Below are 20,840 nucleotides of genomic sequence, written 5' to 3'. Positions count from 1 at the left end.
AGGCAGGAAACAGGCAGGAACCTTACATAAACTGTTTACACAACAAGTGGAAAAGTGGAAAATATCATTGTATACATTAAGATTGTCCTTAATGGGAATTACGTAGCCAAGCCTAAATGGGCCTAAAACAGCCCATTGGTGTCTTCATCTTTCCATCTGTCTATCTATCTACCAATCTGTCTGTGTATCTATCATGACACAGCATTGGCTTGCTTCTGTGTTTCATTTCTAACATGTCTGCAGCCTTCATGTTGCCAGCGTGCCAATACTGTCAAGATATCTAAAATATTAGTATGTACACAAAAAAAGAATTGCGTATTAAATTAATATGTAGGAAATAAACACTGTGACACTGCAAGGCTAGGGAGACAAATAGCTACCCCATTGACTTATAATGAGCAGAGCTTTTGCTATCTATTGGAATTCCAGGTCTATTTCCTTTAAGTGTTAGTGAAATACAGAGGGAGTGTTAGAGCAGAGATGGTGGGGGTGGAGCATGGAGGGAGGTGAGATCTGAAAGATTGAAGATGGATTTCTGTGGGAGTGGTGTGTGGGCATTAGAATGCTGATGGTGCAGGAGAGACTGCGACTTGGGAAATCACTCGTCTGTATCATTTCTCCACTCAAACCCACCGTCAGAATCAGTTTCACTGTTGGGCATCCATGAGTATCCTGAGGCCTTATACTCTCTTACACGTACGCAATGCATACGATGCTGAATGTGCTGTCAAGTAGTGATAGCTCTCGGCAAAAGAAATAACAACTTATAACTCACAAAAATCTTTCTACCCAGTAGATGTTGAAACAGATTTCCACGCTTAGATCAGTCCCTTCAATTAGAGATCTTTTTTTCTAATCTTTTATGTTTTAAACTTCACAAACAAAAAAGGGGTTGACTTGTCTTTTTCATTATTGGGTTCAAACAAATCCATCTCTGTTAAAAAGATAATGGACAAAGTCACAAGCGACTTGCCATAAGAACATTTCTTATACAACAGTAGTGCTCAGTGAAAACCATTTTTTTAGAGATTAGGATACACTGAACAGAAAAAAATATCATCTTAAAACTTTGTTGGCTTTCATGACCAAGTGATCTGTATTATAAATGAAAAACATGCAAATATGATAGATAGAAGGATTTTCCCCTTTCTTATTTGGCTTGCCATTCATATCAATTCTTACTTATCATTTTTGAGTCTTAGAGTGTGAATAATGAAATATGGAGTTAATGTTACTGAAGTTGTGCTAATATGTATCCGCACCAAAAAACTACTGCATTCTGCTACTTTCCACTTTTCTTCTCTATTTCACAATTTTCCGATATACTAATGTCAAAGTCCAAAAAGGTCACTGTTGGTAATAAGCATGTGCTGTGTCCCAATCCCAACATACACACTAATATTACACTGTACTTACTAATGTTCACAGTATACTGGTCTTCCAGTGTGAATCTTCTTTACAGTTTTGTAACATAGAAAATAATACAAGATGAGGCAGACATAAATATAATTCAATTATTTTAATCTCCCTGATCCTGTTGATTTCTGTAGCTTTTATAACTCTTTGAAGGTCATCCATTTTCTTTGCACATTCAGTATGCATATTTCCATCTTTAAGTATACTTAATGTTGTCACTCTCACGGTGAGAGTGACAAAATCCACTCAAAAGTTGGTTAGAATTAGTATGAAGTATACAATTGGGACACAGTGATGTGTTGTGCCTAAGGTAATTAATTTTCAGCATGCAAATTGCTCCTCAACAACATCCACACTCAACCCAATTGTTACATCACTGCAGCGAGAGCATTGGTGAGATCATCACAGTTAAGGCTTGTAAACAACACAGATCATTTTTAAACCTATCCAGAATGATAATGGGCTCTGCTACACCTGTACCCTGTGCTACAGTAGAACAAACATGGCCATGCAAGATTTGTATCTACCCCAATTCCCCACCTTTCCCGCCAGGTGACATGATAGCAAGTTACACAATTGCACTGATGCAAGTCTGTTTTCGACTGAGTGAAAAAGATGCAATATTCACAGTTCAAAAATGCCAAAGTTTATCAGCCCTTAAAAAAGTATGATGTTTTCTTGCACTTAATCTCAATACAAATCTCTTCAAATCAGTGATCCAGGATTGTATAGTTATGGATAAAAGAGTTCTTACAAACAGTGTGAGCTTCAGGTTGTTTACAGCATTTACAGACCTGCCATGTCCACTGTACTGGCCTAATCTAGTCTCTTTCCAGAGGCAATAGTGGTGGATTATCTGCCCTTAGGAAGCAATAATTGCCCTTTTTTCTCCTCCTTTCAGTGGACTGGTAATTAAGTTTGTAATTGCTGCAAGTTATTTGAATGCAGCTGACAGGCTTCCTTATGATTTTTTTGTTGGTTAAATGAATTTTCCCTTGTCAGTCAGTCACAGCTATTAGTCTTCTCTACCTTCTCTCCTGCTCCTTCAGCATTTTAAAATCAAGAATATGGTCCCAATGTATGATTTACATCTAATTATAAAAGATGGCTTGAAAAGTCAAACAAATCTCTGTTATCTGTGTTATTAATTAAACATTTTTTAAATTAAACATCTTTAATGTCATAATTTCTATGTGTGGAGAAGTGAAACCTGAGCTGGACAGACGAGATTATTGTCTGTATTAGCATGCCCATGGGTGGTGTGCACACAGTTTGCACATATTCTAACTGTGTTTCACCCTGGATCTCGTGATGTAGAGGGGTTAACCAAACTTTAATAAAGTGGAAAAACAAAGTGCTTTGAGTGATACCACTGATCCAGTCATTCTGTTATTAGCAGCATCAGTTTGGTTGTAACAGCATAACACAACAATAGCAATAATGTGATAAAACTGGCTATCAAATAATAATCATAATATGTAGGGTATAAACTTAAAAATGTCAAACTACACACAAGTGCATTTTTGTTGTGCAGAGAATTACGATACATTAATTATTCAGAAAAAAGACTGAACCATGTTTCAAAATAAATGATGCTACATGTGTGGGAATCTACTTTATTTCCCCTGAAGTGTATTCTTGTCTGTCTTAGTAATGGTCTCATGTGACTAACTCCCTCTTTGTGTAAGATAAAGGATCTGTCTGTTGTGGTTTCTGTACTGTTCCCTGTGGCATCTCATCAGATATCCCAGTGAGTAGCATCAGGGTCCATTGACTGTCTTATAAAACAGCTAGTCACTTGCCAGTTTGGTACAAAACAGTTCCATAAACAAAGGTGTAAGTCACCAGTAAACAGCCTTATGGGAAAAATGACACCTTACGAGCAATCTACACTCCTGCCCCTTGAGAGTCCTTTTCTTCTTTTTCACTCTTCCTGTTGCTTTCCTTCTCTCTCTGTCCTTTCACCCCATTATGTTGCTACATCATATTCATTACAGTGCTAAGTGATACGTAATCATTGCCAAATGTAATACAGTGAAGTCATCTGAAATATTATTAATGATATGACCTTTTCCCTATCTCTTTCCCTCTGTGTTCTAGTTGAGAAAGGCAGTGATGGACCACATCTCAGACTCTTTCCTGGAGACCAACGTCCCTCTGTTGGTGCTTATTGAAGCGGCTAAGAGTGGAAACGAGAAAGAGGTCAAGGAGTACGCCCAGGTGTTCCGTGAACATGCCAACAAGCTGGTGGAGGTCAGTCATAAATTATACATGGGTGCACACACACACACACACACACATATATAGTCTTATTCACCATGTCAGGTATTTAACTGTTCACATATATGAGCAATGCAGGTCAGGTCACCAAAATGTGGACTAGAATTAAGATTCTAACCATCACAGGGAAGCATTTATCTTACTGACCGATAAAAACTTAGAAGATACACAATTACGTAAGAAAAGATAAGATGTGGTATGTACTGCATGTCTTGGTTCTAAATAAACACATTAAAAGTGGGGCTATTCAGAATAATTTGATTGCTACATCTTATTGATCTATAGCAGAATAGCAGAACATGCCAACAGGAAAACATTCATTACACTGTATAAAAGCACATGTGATCTTAACTGGAAAAATAAATGCCATGTTCCCACTTAAAACGTTTACACCTTTAAACACACACACACACACACTCACACATTCACACACACACACACACACACACTCTCATACATTCACACACACACACACACACACACACACACACACACTCACACACACATACACACACACAGATCCTATAGAATTCTACACAGAGCTTGACTACACGTCCTTTCAGTGGTGGAATACCATACAGATAGCTTTTTCTCAGGCAGTGAGGAAATGTTATTAGATTTTTTTCATTGTGGTGACTGAGCAGAATCAAAGTACATTTTGCTTTAAAGTCGAGCTCTTCATCTTAACTGTACGTGTAGATATTTGTGGCTGAAATCACATTGCAAACCAAAACTAAAAGCTTCAACCTGTATTAACTTTCATTTAAATCTTATAGATAACATGCATGATGTGCAGCTTTGCCAGTGCGCTGCGTTAGTAGATCAGCTTGCACATTTTTTGCGGATGATGTTAAGTTTGCACACATTTTCACACATGCAAACCTTTAGTAAATCAGGCCCTTTGAGTAATGTTGCTGCTTGCCACTGGAAAATCATCCTTTTTTTTCTGTTTCCAACTGTGTTTAATTGTGGAAATGCAAATAGCCAATCACAGCTCAACTTTACAAATAGGCTGCATGTAATTTTATTTTATTTTTTTAATGAAACAGACAACAGTTGAATCATTGACTTGCCGATTTCAGACTTAAATGTTGGCACGTACAGCATGTGATACTGCCTTGTTTTTGCTATGAAAGTCCATTCAAAGGAATACTCAATGCACCTAAGATTTCCTACATATTAAAAGACCCACCAGCAAAAATGTATGCAAATGTGCAACACCACCTTTCTAAATATAAACAATCTAGTGGTAACTGCAATTGTAAATAAAGCTCTCAGGTAGGTGTTTTATCTTGTTATATGCATACCCAGAGGACCTATGCAGTTTGTCATTTGAAATGTGTTTTTTGAGCAAAATATGGTGACAAACATAGATGGCTAGATGCAGAGTTGCAGCATGAGGCAGTAATATGAGTTGCATCTGCAGGATTGTTAATTTTTATAGCATCATAACCACTTGCTATAACTCCAGCCAGAAGAACAATGGATCTTCAAGTAAGTAGAGGTCGCCATTGCCTGAAGCCTCACACCGGTATACATTGGTGTCTTTCGTTCTCGTGTTCCATTTAAAGGTGCCTTTAGAACCCATTATATAGGCCTCGCTTAGTATACTGTCAATTAAGACAGCCCCGCTGCTTTGTGTCAAAGAGAGTGTGAGTGATTTGTGTGACCTTTTGGTGGAACCCCAGCTGTTTGCTGATGAGGGCGATCTGACTGTTGTTACACTCAAAATATGTCCTTTGCAACCAACATTAAAACTTTGTTTAGCCCATGGACATTTAAGATGGACACATTATATTCTACTGTTCAATGTTATCATTCTCAAGAAGAAAAAGAAATGAGATATGACATTGCTTTTGCCCTGTGCATTTTTTGTTTTTTATGTAAAGCATATGGCAACAGTGAGGTACACAGCAGTTGTTTGTATGCTATAAAGTTGAAAGCACCAGTCCAACTAGAGACTAGCTCATTGATGTACAATGGTTTATTGTAAACTTGTGTGTTTGCAGTGTGTTGGCAAGCATGAACCCCCTTACTTCACATCTACACAGGAGGTGTAGCACGAGCAGCATGTTACCAGTGTAGCAGCAACAGTTTTAGTAATCTGTCTGTGTCTATACAGGATGCATACCAGCATTCAGACTCCAACACAAAATTACTAAAGGTTAGGCACATAAAGCGAAAAAAATACACTTGAAGCACATAGGGCAGATGAACGTGAGACAACTTAAAAACCGTGACCATTATTTGTATGCAATCACAGTGCAAATTATTTTAGTTTATTTTAAAAAGGCAAAAGTTCTGTGCCAAATTTAATTTTTTTTTTTTTATTATTCCTTAGGTTAAAGATGATACAGTTTATAAGCTCGTTTGAAATAAAACATGCACTTCAACTCTACCTTGAAGGCAAAATCTTCAAAAACGTACTTGTCGGTCCAGGAGTCAATGAAGAATTATTGGTAGACATGTTGCTGTCTCTGCGTTTTATTAAGGAAGATGTCTGTATGGTTTAAATAGGTCAATCATACTGTATCTAGCTGGGCAGTGCATGCATACAAATTTTAGTTTAATGAGATGATGACGTCCTACTTCAATAAAGTCATATTAGAGATCTCCACCTGTGATCATAGAACTATAGTCATAGGGCCTCTTTGATCGAGTGATTGAAATGAGTAATCAGTGTGGATGGACATGAACTGAGCTTTCATACATTAAGAAATCACTTATTTCAAATACACTGATTAAAGGAAGTTTTAGACAGGTCAGTGTATTAGAGTGATTTATACTTTAATACAGTAGATATAAAACGATTGAATTTGTTATTTGCATGTGAAATACATTTACTAGAGTTGTAGATGTTTTAGAGATCATTTAAGTATTGATGTTATGTTTCATTTAAAATGTGCCTCACTTTCTGCATAGGGTCCTTATCTGTTTCTCTATACAGGTGAAAACGTTTGTATTGTAATGCTAGTTGTATTGTTATACATATTGGCAAATGTAGAGCATCAACTATAAAACATGCAATGCAGGATGTGACCCCTCTGTCAGAGTGAGCATATGTCATTACTGGTCCCTGTTAGCTAAATAGCTAGTACACTTCAAACTATGTATATACTTTGCAATACCATAGTCATAGTAAGTCATCATAACCACCATACAGAAACTCACAATGTGATAGTTTTGTAAAATGTAATAATCGCACATACTGTCATGTAATACAAATAATATATAACAAAAAGTGATAATGTAATAAAAATGGTGTCTTATTATTTTTTTGTGGAAGTTATTACATTATTAGTTTATAGGCAACTTTTTTTGTTAAAAATGCAATAATTGATATGGAAAAGGTGCTCTGTATAAAATACTGTACACATTGGACCTCAAAGCATTACATTTTAATTTATTATTACAAAATATGTTATTAGACTTTTAACAAAAAAGTTGCCACTAAACTTAACTTGAAACTAAACTTAACTTTAACTAAAATGTATCTTACTACATTACGCATACAAAGTTACTACATTGTGAACTCACCATTTTAATTACATTATTGATGGATTATTACACATCACCATCACAATCCTTTAATATATCAGTCTAATGAACATACTGATCAATATCACTGTAGCCATCTCCCTGATGTTAGGGAGGAGCTGTTTTAAGCCATTAGCTTAGAGTTTGGACATTATCAACAGTATCAAGGGGAAAAATGCCTCAATTCATGCCTGCTTTGTTTTTATTTGGTTTTGTTTCATTTTGCTTCGCTGTATCCAATATCTCTCTTTTCTCCACCATTGTTTTCTGTTCACCTCAGTGAGAGAAGCCAAGTTCACCCTCAGGGCTCTCCTAATCACATCATACTCATTATAACATCTTGACCAGGGACAGGAAACCACTAATTACAAAGCTGGGTATATCATGGGCTTAAAGACACATAATGACTCTTTGAATTTTAATGCAATGGACCTGCCATAGTGAGGGAGAAAGAAAAATATTCTTCATGATTCCCAAATTAAATTGATGCACCAGGTCGGTCATGTATTCCAATGACAGCAGTTCACCACAACAATCATTGAATTTATAGTTATTTCTACTCCAGTCTAACAGCAGATTGCATTTTAGCAGGAACAAAATGACTCTTCTTTTTCACTCCCAATGCCCATAATATGTAACTGTTGACAAACTTTTTTCTTTGTAACTGTTATATTTAAATTTAACTCCTCACAGCAGTTGCCTAATTTCAGCTACCTTGATTAATGGAGAAAAAAATCAATGGGGGAGGTAAATTAAAAGGAAGTAAACAGAGTATACAGACACAGGAATAGAGAGCTAGTTATTCCTATGGGTTTGAGAGGTGAACATTTTAGTATCCTTTCATTCATTGGCCAATTAACACAGGTTCCCACTAATTAATTCCCAAGACTGACTTTAATGAGACGTACCTAATCCTAACCCATCACCAATCCAGTTGATGGGTTATATAGCTGTTTCTGTGCCTGGCAGTTAATTATGTTTCAAAATGTTACAAGAAGCTGGCATTTTAATATTGCATGCTCCACTTGTATGAATACACTGTTAAAAAATAAATTATTAAGATATTTCCCATCCTATTTAAAATCAGTCTGTTTACTTGGTTTTTCTTGATGCAAGGTGTCACTTATAAGGTTACAGTGTTGAAGCTGAACAATAGTTTTGTACATTTGTAATATCTTTCCTCCATCTTTTTTACAATCATGAATTCTTCATGACATCTCTTTAACTAAATCATCTAATTCTCGTGGTTTAAAATATTTTCTAGCTAGTTTGGCTGTTATCAATATTTCAAGTCAGCTGCTCTATTGGAGCTGCTAATAATGAGGGCATTATTGGTTCTCCAGGAGGAATGAGAAATGATCCTCTAAAACGCTAAATTAGTAGCTAAGTCAGTATTATAGGTAGAATATTTTACTTTTCTATTACAATTTCAATCCTTTGGACTGTGTAAATCTTGAATTAACAATATTATTATTGAACATCTTCTTGTGTTCACTGAATTTTTTTCTCATTGTCAAATCCACCAGTATAACAAATTCTCCAGAACAGAAACAATGACATGGACCATTTGAAGCATAAAACTAAAACAGTCAACACTACACTTCTCACCTAATGTTTCCCATATCTCCTCGTATTCACATTATTGATTAAAAGCTCCAAAATTTAGAAAATCAGTAACTTAAACACAAGTGTCCAGACTTCTTATCCAACACAGTGCACTTTATATTACACCCCATTTAACTCTCATCATCTGCTCACATTGCTAAATGAGTAGAGAACAAGTCTTTTGACCATCATAACAAAAGTAAGTGCACACAGAAGAGTAACAGTGCTCATGCACCTCTATTCATCACCTCTGAGACGACAAGCCTTTATTGTACCTAAGAGAGTGGTGTATTTTTGGTATAATTTTTGAAGCGATACAGTAGAACAGCAAAGTTTTCATCTACAGTAAGCTTCCTACATCATGATGTGGTTCATTTCTTGCAATGATGACTGATGTTTAAAAATCATTTTTGCTTTTGTTCATATTTAATGCTGTTTTTAGTCCTGATGTTAGGTGTCAATTGTACATGCAAGTTGATTTGACTATTTAATTCCTATTTAACATCTTTGGAACAGATCTATAATCACACGCTTCAGTTTTTACTTCCTTGTATTTTCCTCTTTCAGTGATGCTGCAAGCTCAAGTCTCCATTAAATTTGTGCTGCCCACACTGATATGCTCTTATTAATTTGAACACAAGATGAATATCCAATCTTTTAAAGTTACCATGGTTCCTTTTTATTGCCACTGCAGTGAGAATGCATACGTGCCAGAATTTCTTGGACATCTAAAGGACGTTACGCTCCATCACTATTCTAATGTCAGAATGAGGTTTTTCTCTGACCTTGAATCCATCTTGGAGCCTTTCTCTTTACCAGCGGTGTTGTTATGAAGGACAATTATGTATCTGCCTTAACATCGCCATATCTCTACAATCTAGGTTGTGCAACATACTGCTCGTCCCTTTTATTGCTCTTTGCAAGCTACAGTGTATTGCGTATTATCTTTGCATGTTGGTTTGATTAGGGGTTTCTATTGAAACATGTTCTAGGTGGGGCTTGGCCATAATCAGTCAGTTTCAATAACCATCCTAATACAATTTGTCACAAACTGCAGGTTACCAGTGCTCTGTGAAATATTCTGTATTTTTTTAATGCCAATAATAAAAAGTTGAGGCATTCTTAAACAAAAACATAAACAGCAAATTGCACAAACACAAGCTTTCCATTTGTGTTTGAAACACATTTAGTTTTTTTCACATAGCATCTGTTGGAAAGATTGTTACACCAGTGCCGCCTTTTGGCAGAGGGGCAAAGCTGGGCTAATGAGCACATTAAATGGTGCCGTTAATAGTAAATAGGTAACACACAGTTGGGAGTGACCTCCCTGAAATCACTTTTTGCAGGTTGGGATGTCTGATATACAATAAAGTAAAATTACATAGATTTACTTAATTTTCAGAATGATAGTGTAATTGTTTGAAAGTTTAAGCAAGTATTTCAAACACTTGTTGGATCCTGTTTCTCAAATGTGAAGATTTGCTTCTTTCATTTGTCTAATACGAGAATCAATGAAATATCTTGTGGTGATGATGGACTGTTGGTTAGAAAAATCTAGCACTTGCATTAGGCTTAGAAGTTGCATTAGGCTTGTAGAAATTACAAGGAGCTTTATTCACATTTTTTTAATTTATTTTTATTTTGTTTTGTTTTACATTTTATAGAATAAACAATCAAGAAAATAAGCAGCAGATTAATAGATAATGAAAAACATTAGTTGCAGCTCTAAAGTGCTTAAAATACAAGCTACAGTATGCATCATTAGATTACAGAGTTTGGTTAGTGTTTGCTTGGTGCACCTTCCAAACACATGCAGTAATATTAGCAAACATACTATTAAGATAAAATATTAGGGGTTTCTGGGTTGCTATGTATTTCTAGATGATCTCTTACATTAAAGTCAACTACAAAGAAAAATGGGGAATGTTTCTGATTAGTTTTTTCTCCATGGAGAGCATAGGCAGAGTATTCAGGTGATCCTCTGTCATGGTGTTCCTCAGGAAGGTCTTGATCCTCTTTAAACTAGAGATGCTCCTCTCTGAGTCTGCTGTTGTCATGGATGTGGTGAGGAGAATCAGACTCAGTGAATGTGCCATGAAGGTTGTTCTGCGTGAAAAACTGGAACAGAGTCAGTGCACCACTGCAAGCCTTGAACTCGTCGTTCTCATAGATCAAAGATAGCTCTGTTTTGAGCTTGGCCTTATTCAGCATGGGGTCAGCCTCTACTGTGGCTTCCCGCACTGGATCCCAGAACTTTACTGTGTTACAGGAACAAATCTCCTTGCAGCAGAGTTGCATTAATGAGGGGCTTGGTGAAAGAGAACAGCTCCCTGGATTGACTTAAAACGATATCACACACCTATGAAATGATTCATAAACTAACAAATAAATAAATAAATAAAAACATGGCAGTACACATAGTAAACAGCAGAATTGAATTTTTCCCATTTCTCAGTCTAAATAATGTCATCATTATCCTCTTAAAAGATGAGCCTGTTATTTTTTGACAAGCAAGGACAGCTTACTGCTTAATAACAGGAATGTTAACACATTTCAGTGTTTGCCCTACTCAGTAGCTATGTGATGAATTGAACATATCACATGACAGAATTTTTATTACACATGAACTGAAGAAGGCAGACAGTGAAACATAGCATATTTTATAGATCTTTACACATTAATAATTAAGAAAAAATAAGTAAAAACACCACATTGAGTGTTTTATAAACAAAACTATGTTAGAGCTCTTTAACCAACTGCTGCTGTGCTCCTTGTCCCTGGACCCTCTGTTTCTGCTACTGCACAGATGCATTATATTCCCCACGCAGAGGGGGGCTCCCTGATCCAAAACACAAGATCCCATCAACAATTACTGTTTCAAAAACTAACCTTCTAGATTTGCTCTAGTGGGTTCAGTCATGCACATCTATGTTTTTACTGACTGTAAAAAAGACACAACAACAAACAATTTTCTCATAAGCATTTTCTCATCCAATTGAAAATAATTATTTATCAAATTGTTTACATGCTGTCGGTGAACCTTTGGATCATTTATTTGATAAAGACAGAGTTGATGTTCCTCTTCTGCAGCTGGTTGTAACATATGTCCAAATGTGGCAAGATCGTGTGAAACAATGCCAGGAAAAAGCAGAAATCCTCATCTCCCAACATTCTCACAAAGCCCCCAACCTCTCTGACAGTTGTAGGATCAAAGACACCAGAGTCTCTGATGAGCTGTACACACTCATGTTAACAGTGTTAACAGCAGAGCTGTAGAAGTTCCACCTTGTTGTTGAAGTTCCAGGAAGTCTACATGACACCACTTGATCAAGCATGGTGGTTTGCTTGAATGAATTCAGAAAATCAATCAAGGCCTGAAAATAAAGTGCTGATCTCTGGGATGTATGATGTTGCCTGCTGCATGATGAGGTTAAACTGATGCGCACAGCAGTGTACACAGTGTGCACTTCCATAGACATATTATTATTATTATTATGGTGCACTCTGTGGCTCCTCTCATCACAGCAGCCTCGTCATAGGCCTGGGCGATTCGTCTCTTCTCTTGTTGCTGTAGGAGGATAGTGCTTAGCCTTTCCAAAACTTCTGTGGCAATTGTGTCAATGGTAGCAGTCTGAAGAGTGATTAACTTGAAAAAAGGCTTTTGGACTTTGTTATGGATGTCCACATACTGTAGCACAAGCACTAACTGGCAGTGTGTGTCAGTGTCACTGTCAGTTGTCTTATATGTCTGAATGGTAAGATAATTAGGAATTTTTGCTTCCTCTAGTATAGAGTATAATCTTTAAGAATCAACAGCATGCACACCAAAAGTTCTTTGAGCTGTCTGTATGAAGGTGTTTCTCCAACACATGGTCAAGTCAAGATCTACTAAACCCCTGAAAACACCAGGGTTGTCTAAGGACTGTCGAAGGAAGGGTCTCATTGTGGCTGCACAAGGCCAGTTCAAAGGCTGTTTTGGTATAACAGTCAATACAGTCCTGTGCCTGTTCTTATCTGGCTCTTCACTGTGTTTCCTCACCCCAATCCTATGGCCATCCACTTGTGTAGCGATGTTAAATCTGCTTAGCATGGCTAGCTTGACTGCATTATCCGTGTGTTGGTGTACACTCATGTTTCTTAACCTTCTCAGACAATGTGTTTGTCTTCACAAAATAAGCATGGAAAGCAAAATACAGCATTTACATGACTGAATGTGGCTAGTCAAGCCTTTCTATCGTATCAATTAGGAAAAAAGTCTTGCATGTTTCACCTTTTTCACCTGTTTACTGATTTGGTGATCTGTGCTAAGTTTTTTAACTTGTAGTTTCTCGACTAAAGTTCTTCCCTCAAATGGATTCTGCAGGAGAGGTTTTATTGAATTTGGGGGCAGCTGAAATTATGTGTTTTGAATACTCGCATTCATCATTGTCAATAACGTCAGGTAGCCCTATTCCACTGAATCTGCTTGGGCTGATAAATTAATTGCCCTATAGGTATCAGGTTCAAGGATGCTGATTGGGTAAATTTATGTTGTGCATATCTTGTGTCAGCAAGTCGCTTCAGAAGAGCTATTTAGAGAGGGAATGAACAAGAAGCTAATCTCTCTCCAAACATAATGATTTATATTTTATATATCAAAAGTTATTGTGCATATCACAAATAATTAAAATAAGTACTGTAATTATTGTTTATTTTAAAAATTATCAAAAAACTTTTTTCCATCAGGGATGGTAGCACCCTTAGCACCCTCTATTGGCCAGCCACCAATTGGTTTTGATCATGCTTTTCCTCCCACGTGGTGCATTTGTGATGTTTTGTGAAACCCTTTCCTTCATACCTGAATGTTTCCATTAGTAATTAAAGGTTTTTATTTTGTATTTTTGTCCATCACAAATGCAATATTAGCTTAATAAACTAAGTTGTAAATGCCCTATTTGAATACTGCCAACATAGTATTCCCTATACTGTGCTCATAAAGCTTTTTACATGCATAACTACATTAAGCTAGGTTGTTTATTTAATCTTCATCAGTTCATTAGCTTTTCCTACTTTGGATTTACAGCAGTGACCTTACTTTGGACATGAGCGTAGTAAAGGGGAATGACATACCTTCAGTGATTATGCATAATCAATACAGAGTTGAATGTAACCAATACTGAATTGGCCTTCAGGGCTCAGCGACATGAGATGGACTGCAGCAATAAATATTATTCTGGGGGCCACTGCATTAAGCACTTTACTGAACAGTTAACTCAGAAGTGGATGGATCACCGTTGGAACGGATCTATTTGTGATGACCCAAACCTTTAGGCCAAGATTAATCCTCACTTTTCACACAAAGTTATTAGCCTCAGAGGAAATCTGCCTTTGGAAGATGTAGTCACAGAAGTGCGTAGAAGGATACATCACATCTCCCCTAATCTACCACAGATATTCCCCTTCTGGAGTTATTTTTAGCTGAGCACATTACCCCCCCCTCCCCAAAAAGTCAGAGAATAATTCAGATATTATGTATTTCATAACAATAGATTTTTATCATTTGGATTCTTGCATTAAAGCCGGCATACATATCTGAGGACATCTTCATTCAACAAGCATTCAACCCCCTGATTTTTAGTAGTTTAGTTTTCCTTTCATTTATTTTAAACGTTCAACAATATTAAATTGGTACAGAACACAAATAGTGAAATGGATCAAACCACAATCTTTTCTCACTGACCTACATATACCCATAATGTTAATATATATATATGATTTTAAATTCTGTTTTATTATGTCAATTTAGGTTTTGGTTCTGTAACTATACAATTACAGTACTTTGCAGTAATGATAGACCCAGAACATTGTCAAGGTGCCACCATCTTTCCAAAATGTTTTTGATGGTTTTAGAGCACTTATGGGTACCTCTGACTGACTGTCTGTTTTGTTGGGTTTTTTTGCAGATTTTTTTTTCCTTTTTGTGAGGTCACCTCTGAGTGTTTCATGCTGAAAATCAGTATTTAAGAGGGCCACTTTGCTTATCAGAGTTACTTTTCATGAACTAGCCAGTTGTTGTAGAGGAGATTAGAGTTAATGTCATTGTTTACCATGAAGGAAATAGAGGAGAAAAAACACTTTTATTACCACAACAAAGAATAAAATGCTGTTTGATGGGACTACAATGGACAGTGAATCTGCAAATAGGTGCTTTTGTAAAGACAATGCTTTTGTGTTCTTCTATTTCCCTGTGCTTCTGTAGCATACACTACTGCAACACAACCAACCAGCTAACATGAAAACATTACCCAGCACCTGTAAGAACTGAGTGTTTTGCCTGGTGCTCATTCCTCGTGTCTCTGAGCGCTTTTCTACCCATCAAAGATGTCTAGTGGACACACATCCAAGGTTCTTACATATTGAAGGGCATGTCAGAACAGAAAGTGTACATTCAGTGCAGCCCATTAGAATTCAGAGACATAACTGTGACAAAGCATAGCTCAGAGATAGTATAGAGGGATGTTTTTAAAGTATAGGCTGTAAAAACAGTAGGCTCCATCATTACAAAATGACAGGGGGGAAAGAAATTGGCCAGAGACTTAAAATAGCATAAAATACTGACAATATCCCTTATATCCCCTGAAATAAGGTGCCAATTCTGGTACCACTACAGAGGTATTTGGCTGTAACGGGAGATCTCTCTGTAAGTTCAGTAATCATTTCCTAAATATGAACTGTAGAGATCAGCTCAAATTGGATAAGCGGGGGCTGTGACATACAGTTCATGGAGGCAATTAAGGTACTTGGAGTAACAAAATGAAAGCATTTTTGATACAGAGAGTATTGCAGCCCAAAACTGTAGGAGCTTATCCAAAACTTTAGAAATATGATGAACATTACCTCGAGCTGGGTTTACTGCGTCACAAAACTGAGAATGGTGGTGTTTCAAGGAGAGAGGAGAGTGGTGGAGGAGTTTTAAGATGAGCCTGAAGGCAACTGAGGCCTTTTAACGAGTTTTACCACACATTGCAAAGGCATCAAAAGCCTATATTATTGTGGGAATATTCACATAGACATTCATAAGGTAGGTTTAATGATATAGTAAAGATGATAACAGTATAAGTTATTGAGAGGGAGTTTGGGAGCATGGTTGCAGACTTTGGGGCATTATTTTGCATTTGTAACTTTTGTGTTATATTGATGCATAAAACCAACATAAATGCATACATTATGAAGATGAAACAGAAAACTCAAAATGTTTTTTTATATTTGTAGGTGATTGATATCTTGTTTGCATCATCTTCCTAACAATTTACCAAACATAAGTGCCCTCTCTTCAAAACAATCAATACATCCCCCTTTAGATTGTTTGACTTGTTTTTCAAACATGCAATTCTTGAGATCAAAATTAGAACGTGTAGAAATATTCGCAACACAGATAATAACAGCTGCAGCAACTTAACTATTGTCTGATTTAAATGAAAACTGACTACTGATAGTCATTCTGCCTTAACAGAGAGATTTCCAGACAACTCTGTATTCAATATATGCAAGTATATTTTAGAAAATGTGTACGATGTATGAGTCGAGTATATGTGCATAAATGCTATAAATGTTATTCCAGACTGTATAATAAAAGACAAGATTTTCCATTTGCATTTAGCATAATGCAAATGGAAAATCTGAGTTATCTAACTAAAATGAATATATTCAAAAGTTTTCAAAAACATTTACAGTACAATATCTAAACCACACAGATTGTATAAATGTTGCTATTCAGGTAAGGCTATAAATCCTCCTACCTCAACTGCCTAAGGCAAACTGCTAGTTTTCAGCCGAACATATACCTGTAGGCGTCTTAGTCTTAACAATTACATATTTTGATTCTTACTGAAGTACTTTAAGAAGGCTCAGGATTAAAGTTTGTATTTTTTTATGCAGTGTCACCAGTTGATGATAAAATTTTGCACCTCAGCAGTCAATACTAACAGCTGTGTATTAATGGTAATCTCAACCTGATGACACCTTGATATCCGTGATCTGATCCATACTGCTACAGGCCACAACTAGTAAGTCCCAGTCAATAGGAGATTTCCACTGCATGGTTAGTGTGCTGTTCAACAGTACTGTACACTTAATGCACACTTAGTGACCCACTACTGGTTAATTGTTGGTCATCGCATTACACTCATCAAAGTAATCAAAGTATAACAGGTGAGGATTTAACAAAACTGTGTGCCATATTGCAAAAAAAATGTAGACACAAAATGAGAAAAATTAGAAAATGAGACAAAATACAGGATTTAATACAGTACTTGTGTACATATATATATATATATATATATATATATATATATATATATATATACACCACATACATATGTATATACACCATAGTGCATATACACCACATACATACATTTATAAATGATTTGTCTAACTTTGATCCAATAACAAGCACTGACATTTTTAGATTCCCCTCTTGGCTTCATTGTTAATTCCCCTGTGACTCAGTGCACATGTCTCAGAGGGAATTGGTCATCAGCCCTTTTTCTGCAAAATTACTGCTGTGTTCTAGGATGCAATCGGACAATCTTTTAACCTCAAGCTGATATTTATATTATTTGTGTTACATCTCTTTTGTCCCTAAAAGGGAAAAAGAGAGATAAACAAATGGAAATAACACTGGCACCAGGCATGTATTCACAAAAGACTTCCCCCAACCCCCCTTAGGGCTCAGGAGAGTCAACTCAAGGGTCCTTTATCTCTCACAAAACGCATGTATTGGTGGCAATGCTTGTGTGACACATTTCACCAAACCTTGCCCAAGCAAATTGCCGTGGAGATGAGCTTAGCTCTGAGACAAAAACAACATCAGCATTCCCGCTAAGAGCTGGGATAGCTTCTGTTAAGGTGCTACACGACAAGTAGCGGTGGAATTCCTGTCATGTTTTTCAGATATGACACTAAGTGGATTACACAAGATTAAGTATGACAAAAGAGGATGCAAAAGAGGAATAAGACTTGACATCGAACCATGGTTCCTTGCTTTGAACAAGTAGACTTCCTATGGTAATATGATATATAGCCAAGCATAAATCCTTAATTATGTCATGTGCCCATGGGAGCTTAGTCATATCACTTTAGATGTCACATAATGCCTCTTTGCCTTTGATTCATGTATCATCTTCATTTTTCCAAGATATGAACAATACTGTGTTGGAATGTGTAGGGCATCCAGATATTTCCCATGGTATTTCTAATGTAGCAACTATAGGAAAAACGGATTTAATCTCATTAGTCATGAGATGATTAATGTTCATTATGCATTCTGAGGACCACATCATTTCTGTAAATCGAGTAAAGAAAGGATTAGACGGTGACCTTGAACTCTGTGTCTTGCTATTGAAGAATTCATAACATTATATTCAATTTGCACCATTGTGTTTGACCTCTTGCATATCAATCAATGGGGAAAGCCTTGCAAACAATAACTGACAACTAAGCAAAGCAGTCACTGTAGTTGTGCCTACTGCAGGTCATTGTAAGTATTTTTTTCTTGTTTGCTCAGCAATCAGATATGAACTATATAACACTGGTTTATTAAAGGACAGATAAAGGCAGTTTCAACATTTATGTATTTTACCATCATATTTTATTTCATTCAATCCTTCTATATCAAAAGTTATAATGATGATAAGCCCTTGGTGTCTGCCTTTGCTCATATAGATCACTTAGCCATTTTCTGCTCTTATAACACAGCGGGGGAGCAGGAAATGCTAGCACTCAAATGGGAGTCAAGGTGAAGCACGATGCCATTGAAGTTATTACCCATCAGGCCAAAGCCTTCTGTTCTTGCATGCTATGAAACTTCAATTAATGTCTGCCTCTATTTTATTCTTAGTGAAAGATATAGAGAGCATTAGAGCGCTCTGCCCTTCTCACATAAGCATGCAATGTACACAGAGATACATTCACCTTCATTAGAGAGATTAAATTTCACACACTACTGTAGGTCTGTGTTGAATCATCTCAAGTCATGCAGGAAGCAAAATGTCAGAAGAATATTTAAATGATCCAGCTGATTTGATTTTTGTGAAGGCTGACAATATTGGGAACCAAAAGGTTTTTGCTGCTCTGATGTCAGGGTGTGAGGTCCAATACATTCATTTGTGTAAAGATGCGAAGCCTCCTGATGGATAAGGACAGCGTGTCAGCCTGCACTGCTGTCTAGGACAGTGTGTTTTATTGTACTACCACTAGAAGTCGCCAAAGTCAGAAATATTAAGATCCTGTAGGTAAGGTCTTCAAACAAACTACACCCACATACAATGTATAATGTACTTACCGATATGACAGGAAGCACCAGGCAATGTTAGCATATGAGATAACCTTGTGGGCAACTCATTTAAAATGTTGTGCTCAATATAAGGTGCAAATGCAGGTGACAATATTGTGCTCCACCCTGATAGGGATCAGGACCATTGTCTAATTTTGATTTTATGTGCCACAATGGGCAAGGATAAAAGCCTGCTCATGTGAAATGGATCAGCAGACAATCTGCAATAGCCAATTTATTTATATAGCACCAAATCACAACAGAAGTTATCTTGGGCAGTTTTCACATAGAACAGGTCTAGACCATACTCTTTAATTTGCAGTACCATTGTAGTCCCAGATACATGCACGCAAAGAAGAGGCCATAATTTTCAATTTTTCTCTTCTCCTTTTCATTGATGGAGAGACCTTCTCTAGCCATCTTTTGTCTATTAAAATTTATCATCCATAGAGCTACTGTAATGGATGGTGAGGAGAGCACATAGAACTCTCTGGCAGGTTATTTCAAAGTGAAAATTGACTCTTTGTAGCTACTGATGGATATTTTTAAAGAGAGATCTTAAAGTCAATGCTGAGAAAGCCCAGCCCAAAGGTAGATAAATGGAAGCACAGGCAGACAAAATAAAACGTTCTGCAAAAATGAAAATCATTTAGCCTTGTGTGCCAAATACATCTCAGTTTTCAACAACAACTTTTGCTAAAAACAAATAACAGTGCTTCAGATGAGATTTCAAATGATTTCCTTTTCAAATTGGAGTATTCCTCCATGAAGCGCCTGCCCAAATCCATATTATTAGTTTTATAGATTTGACCAGGAGTGTAGCAGCGATTCTCTGAAAGCTTAGATTGATTGGGGTGGGGATATTGACTACTCTTCCAGTTCTTCACTCAACCTGTTCACCGTCAGCATTGTTAATACACCAAACCATGGGTGTAACTCTTTTCCTGTGGCTCATCAATTCAACGACCTCTTTATAAAAGGGTAAATTAAACCACGTCCCACAGCCATTTTACCTCACCGACAGCAGGTTAATGGCTCATCAAGAGTCTGTTCTCTCTCCTGAAACTGATCTTCTCATTCTCGTGCCTGCTCGTCCTTATACAGCTCTATTGATGACATTGTGCTGTGAGTGTGTGTGAGCACACGTTTTTGAGCATGTGTGCATACTCAGATATTTTTCAACTTGTGTGTGCTTTTGTATAAAAATCTGTTTTAAAATTTAGAGTGATATGCTGCCAGCTGGCAAGCTGAAATGCATGGATTTGGTGCATGGTTGAAGTCAGAGTTAGACAGAGAGAAAGAGAGACCTCAGAGAGTGGAGAGCCTCAAACAAAGGAGTCAGTTCAGAGATTGGTGCTGCAGTAACGAAGGAAGTCTCCCAGACGCCACAAGCTGGCCATATGCTCCCAATAGACATGGGGAATTGGTTCTAACACACAGGTGAAACAGAAGAGAAACAGAAAGTGAAAGAAAATAGAGATCACTGTATCCTAAAAGCCACAGCCAAGACTGTGGGCTGTTGCTTAGATCACTGCACGACTTAAGATGGCTTTCAATATGTGATTTTAGGAACACTCAAGGGAAAGTTTTTTTGAAAGTTCATTTTATACCGTAGTTTTATACCCTGTTTCAAATTAATGCAACATGCACACTTGCACAGAATATGGTTGATTTGTGCAGTTGTATA

General features: G+C 36.9%; 1 protein-coding gene across 1 annotated transcript in view; it reads left to right on the top strand.

Annotated features, from left to right (window-relative positions):
- The window catches only part of ctnna2 (catenin (cadherin-associated protein), alpha 2), a 327,549-nt gene that overhangs the window by 245,884 nt on the left and 60,825 nt on the right, over window positions 1-20,840 (top strand). The window contains exon 9 of the mRNA XM_053331022.1: window positions 3,517-3,669. Coding sequence (XP_053186997.1) covers window positions 3,517-3,669 — 153 coding nt within the window. The remainder of the gene's footprint in view (window positions 1-3,516; window positions 3,670-20,840) is intronic.

This window comes from Scomber japonicus, chromosome 2 (assembly GCF_027409825.1).
Source record: "Scomber japonicus isolate fScoJap1 chromosome 2, fScoJap1.pri, whole genome shotgun sequence".
Lineage (NCBI taxonomy): Eukaryota > Metazoa > Chordata > Actinopteri > Scombriformes > Scombridae > Scomber > Scomber japonicus.
This window is presented reverse-complemented; position numbering and strand designations above follow the sequence as displayed.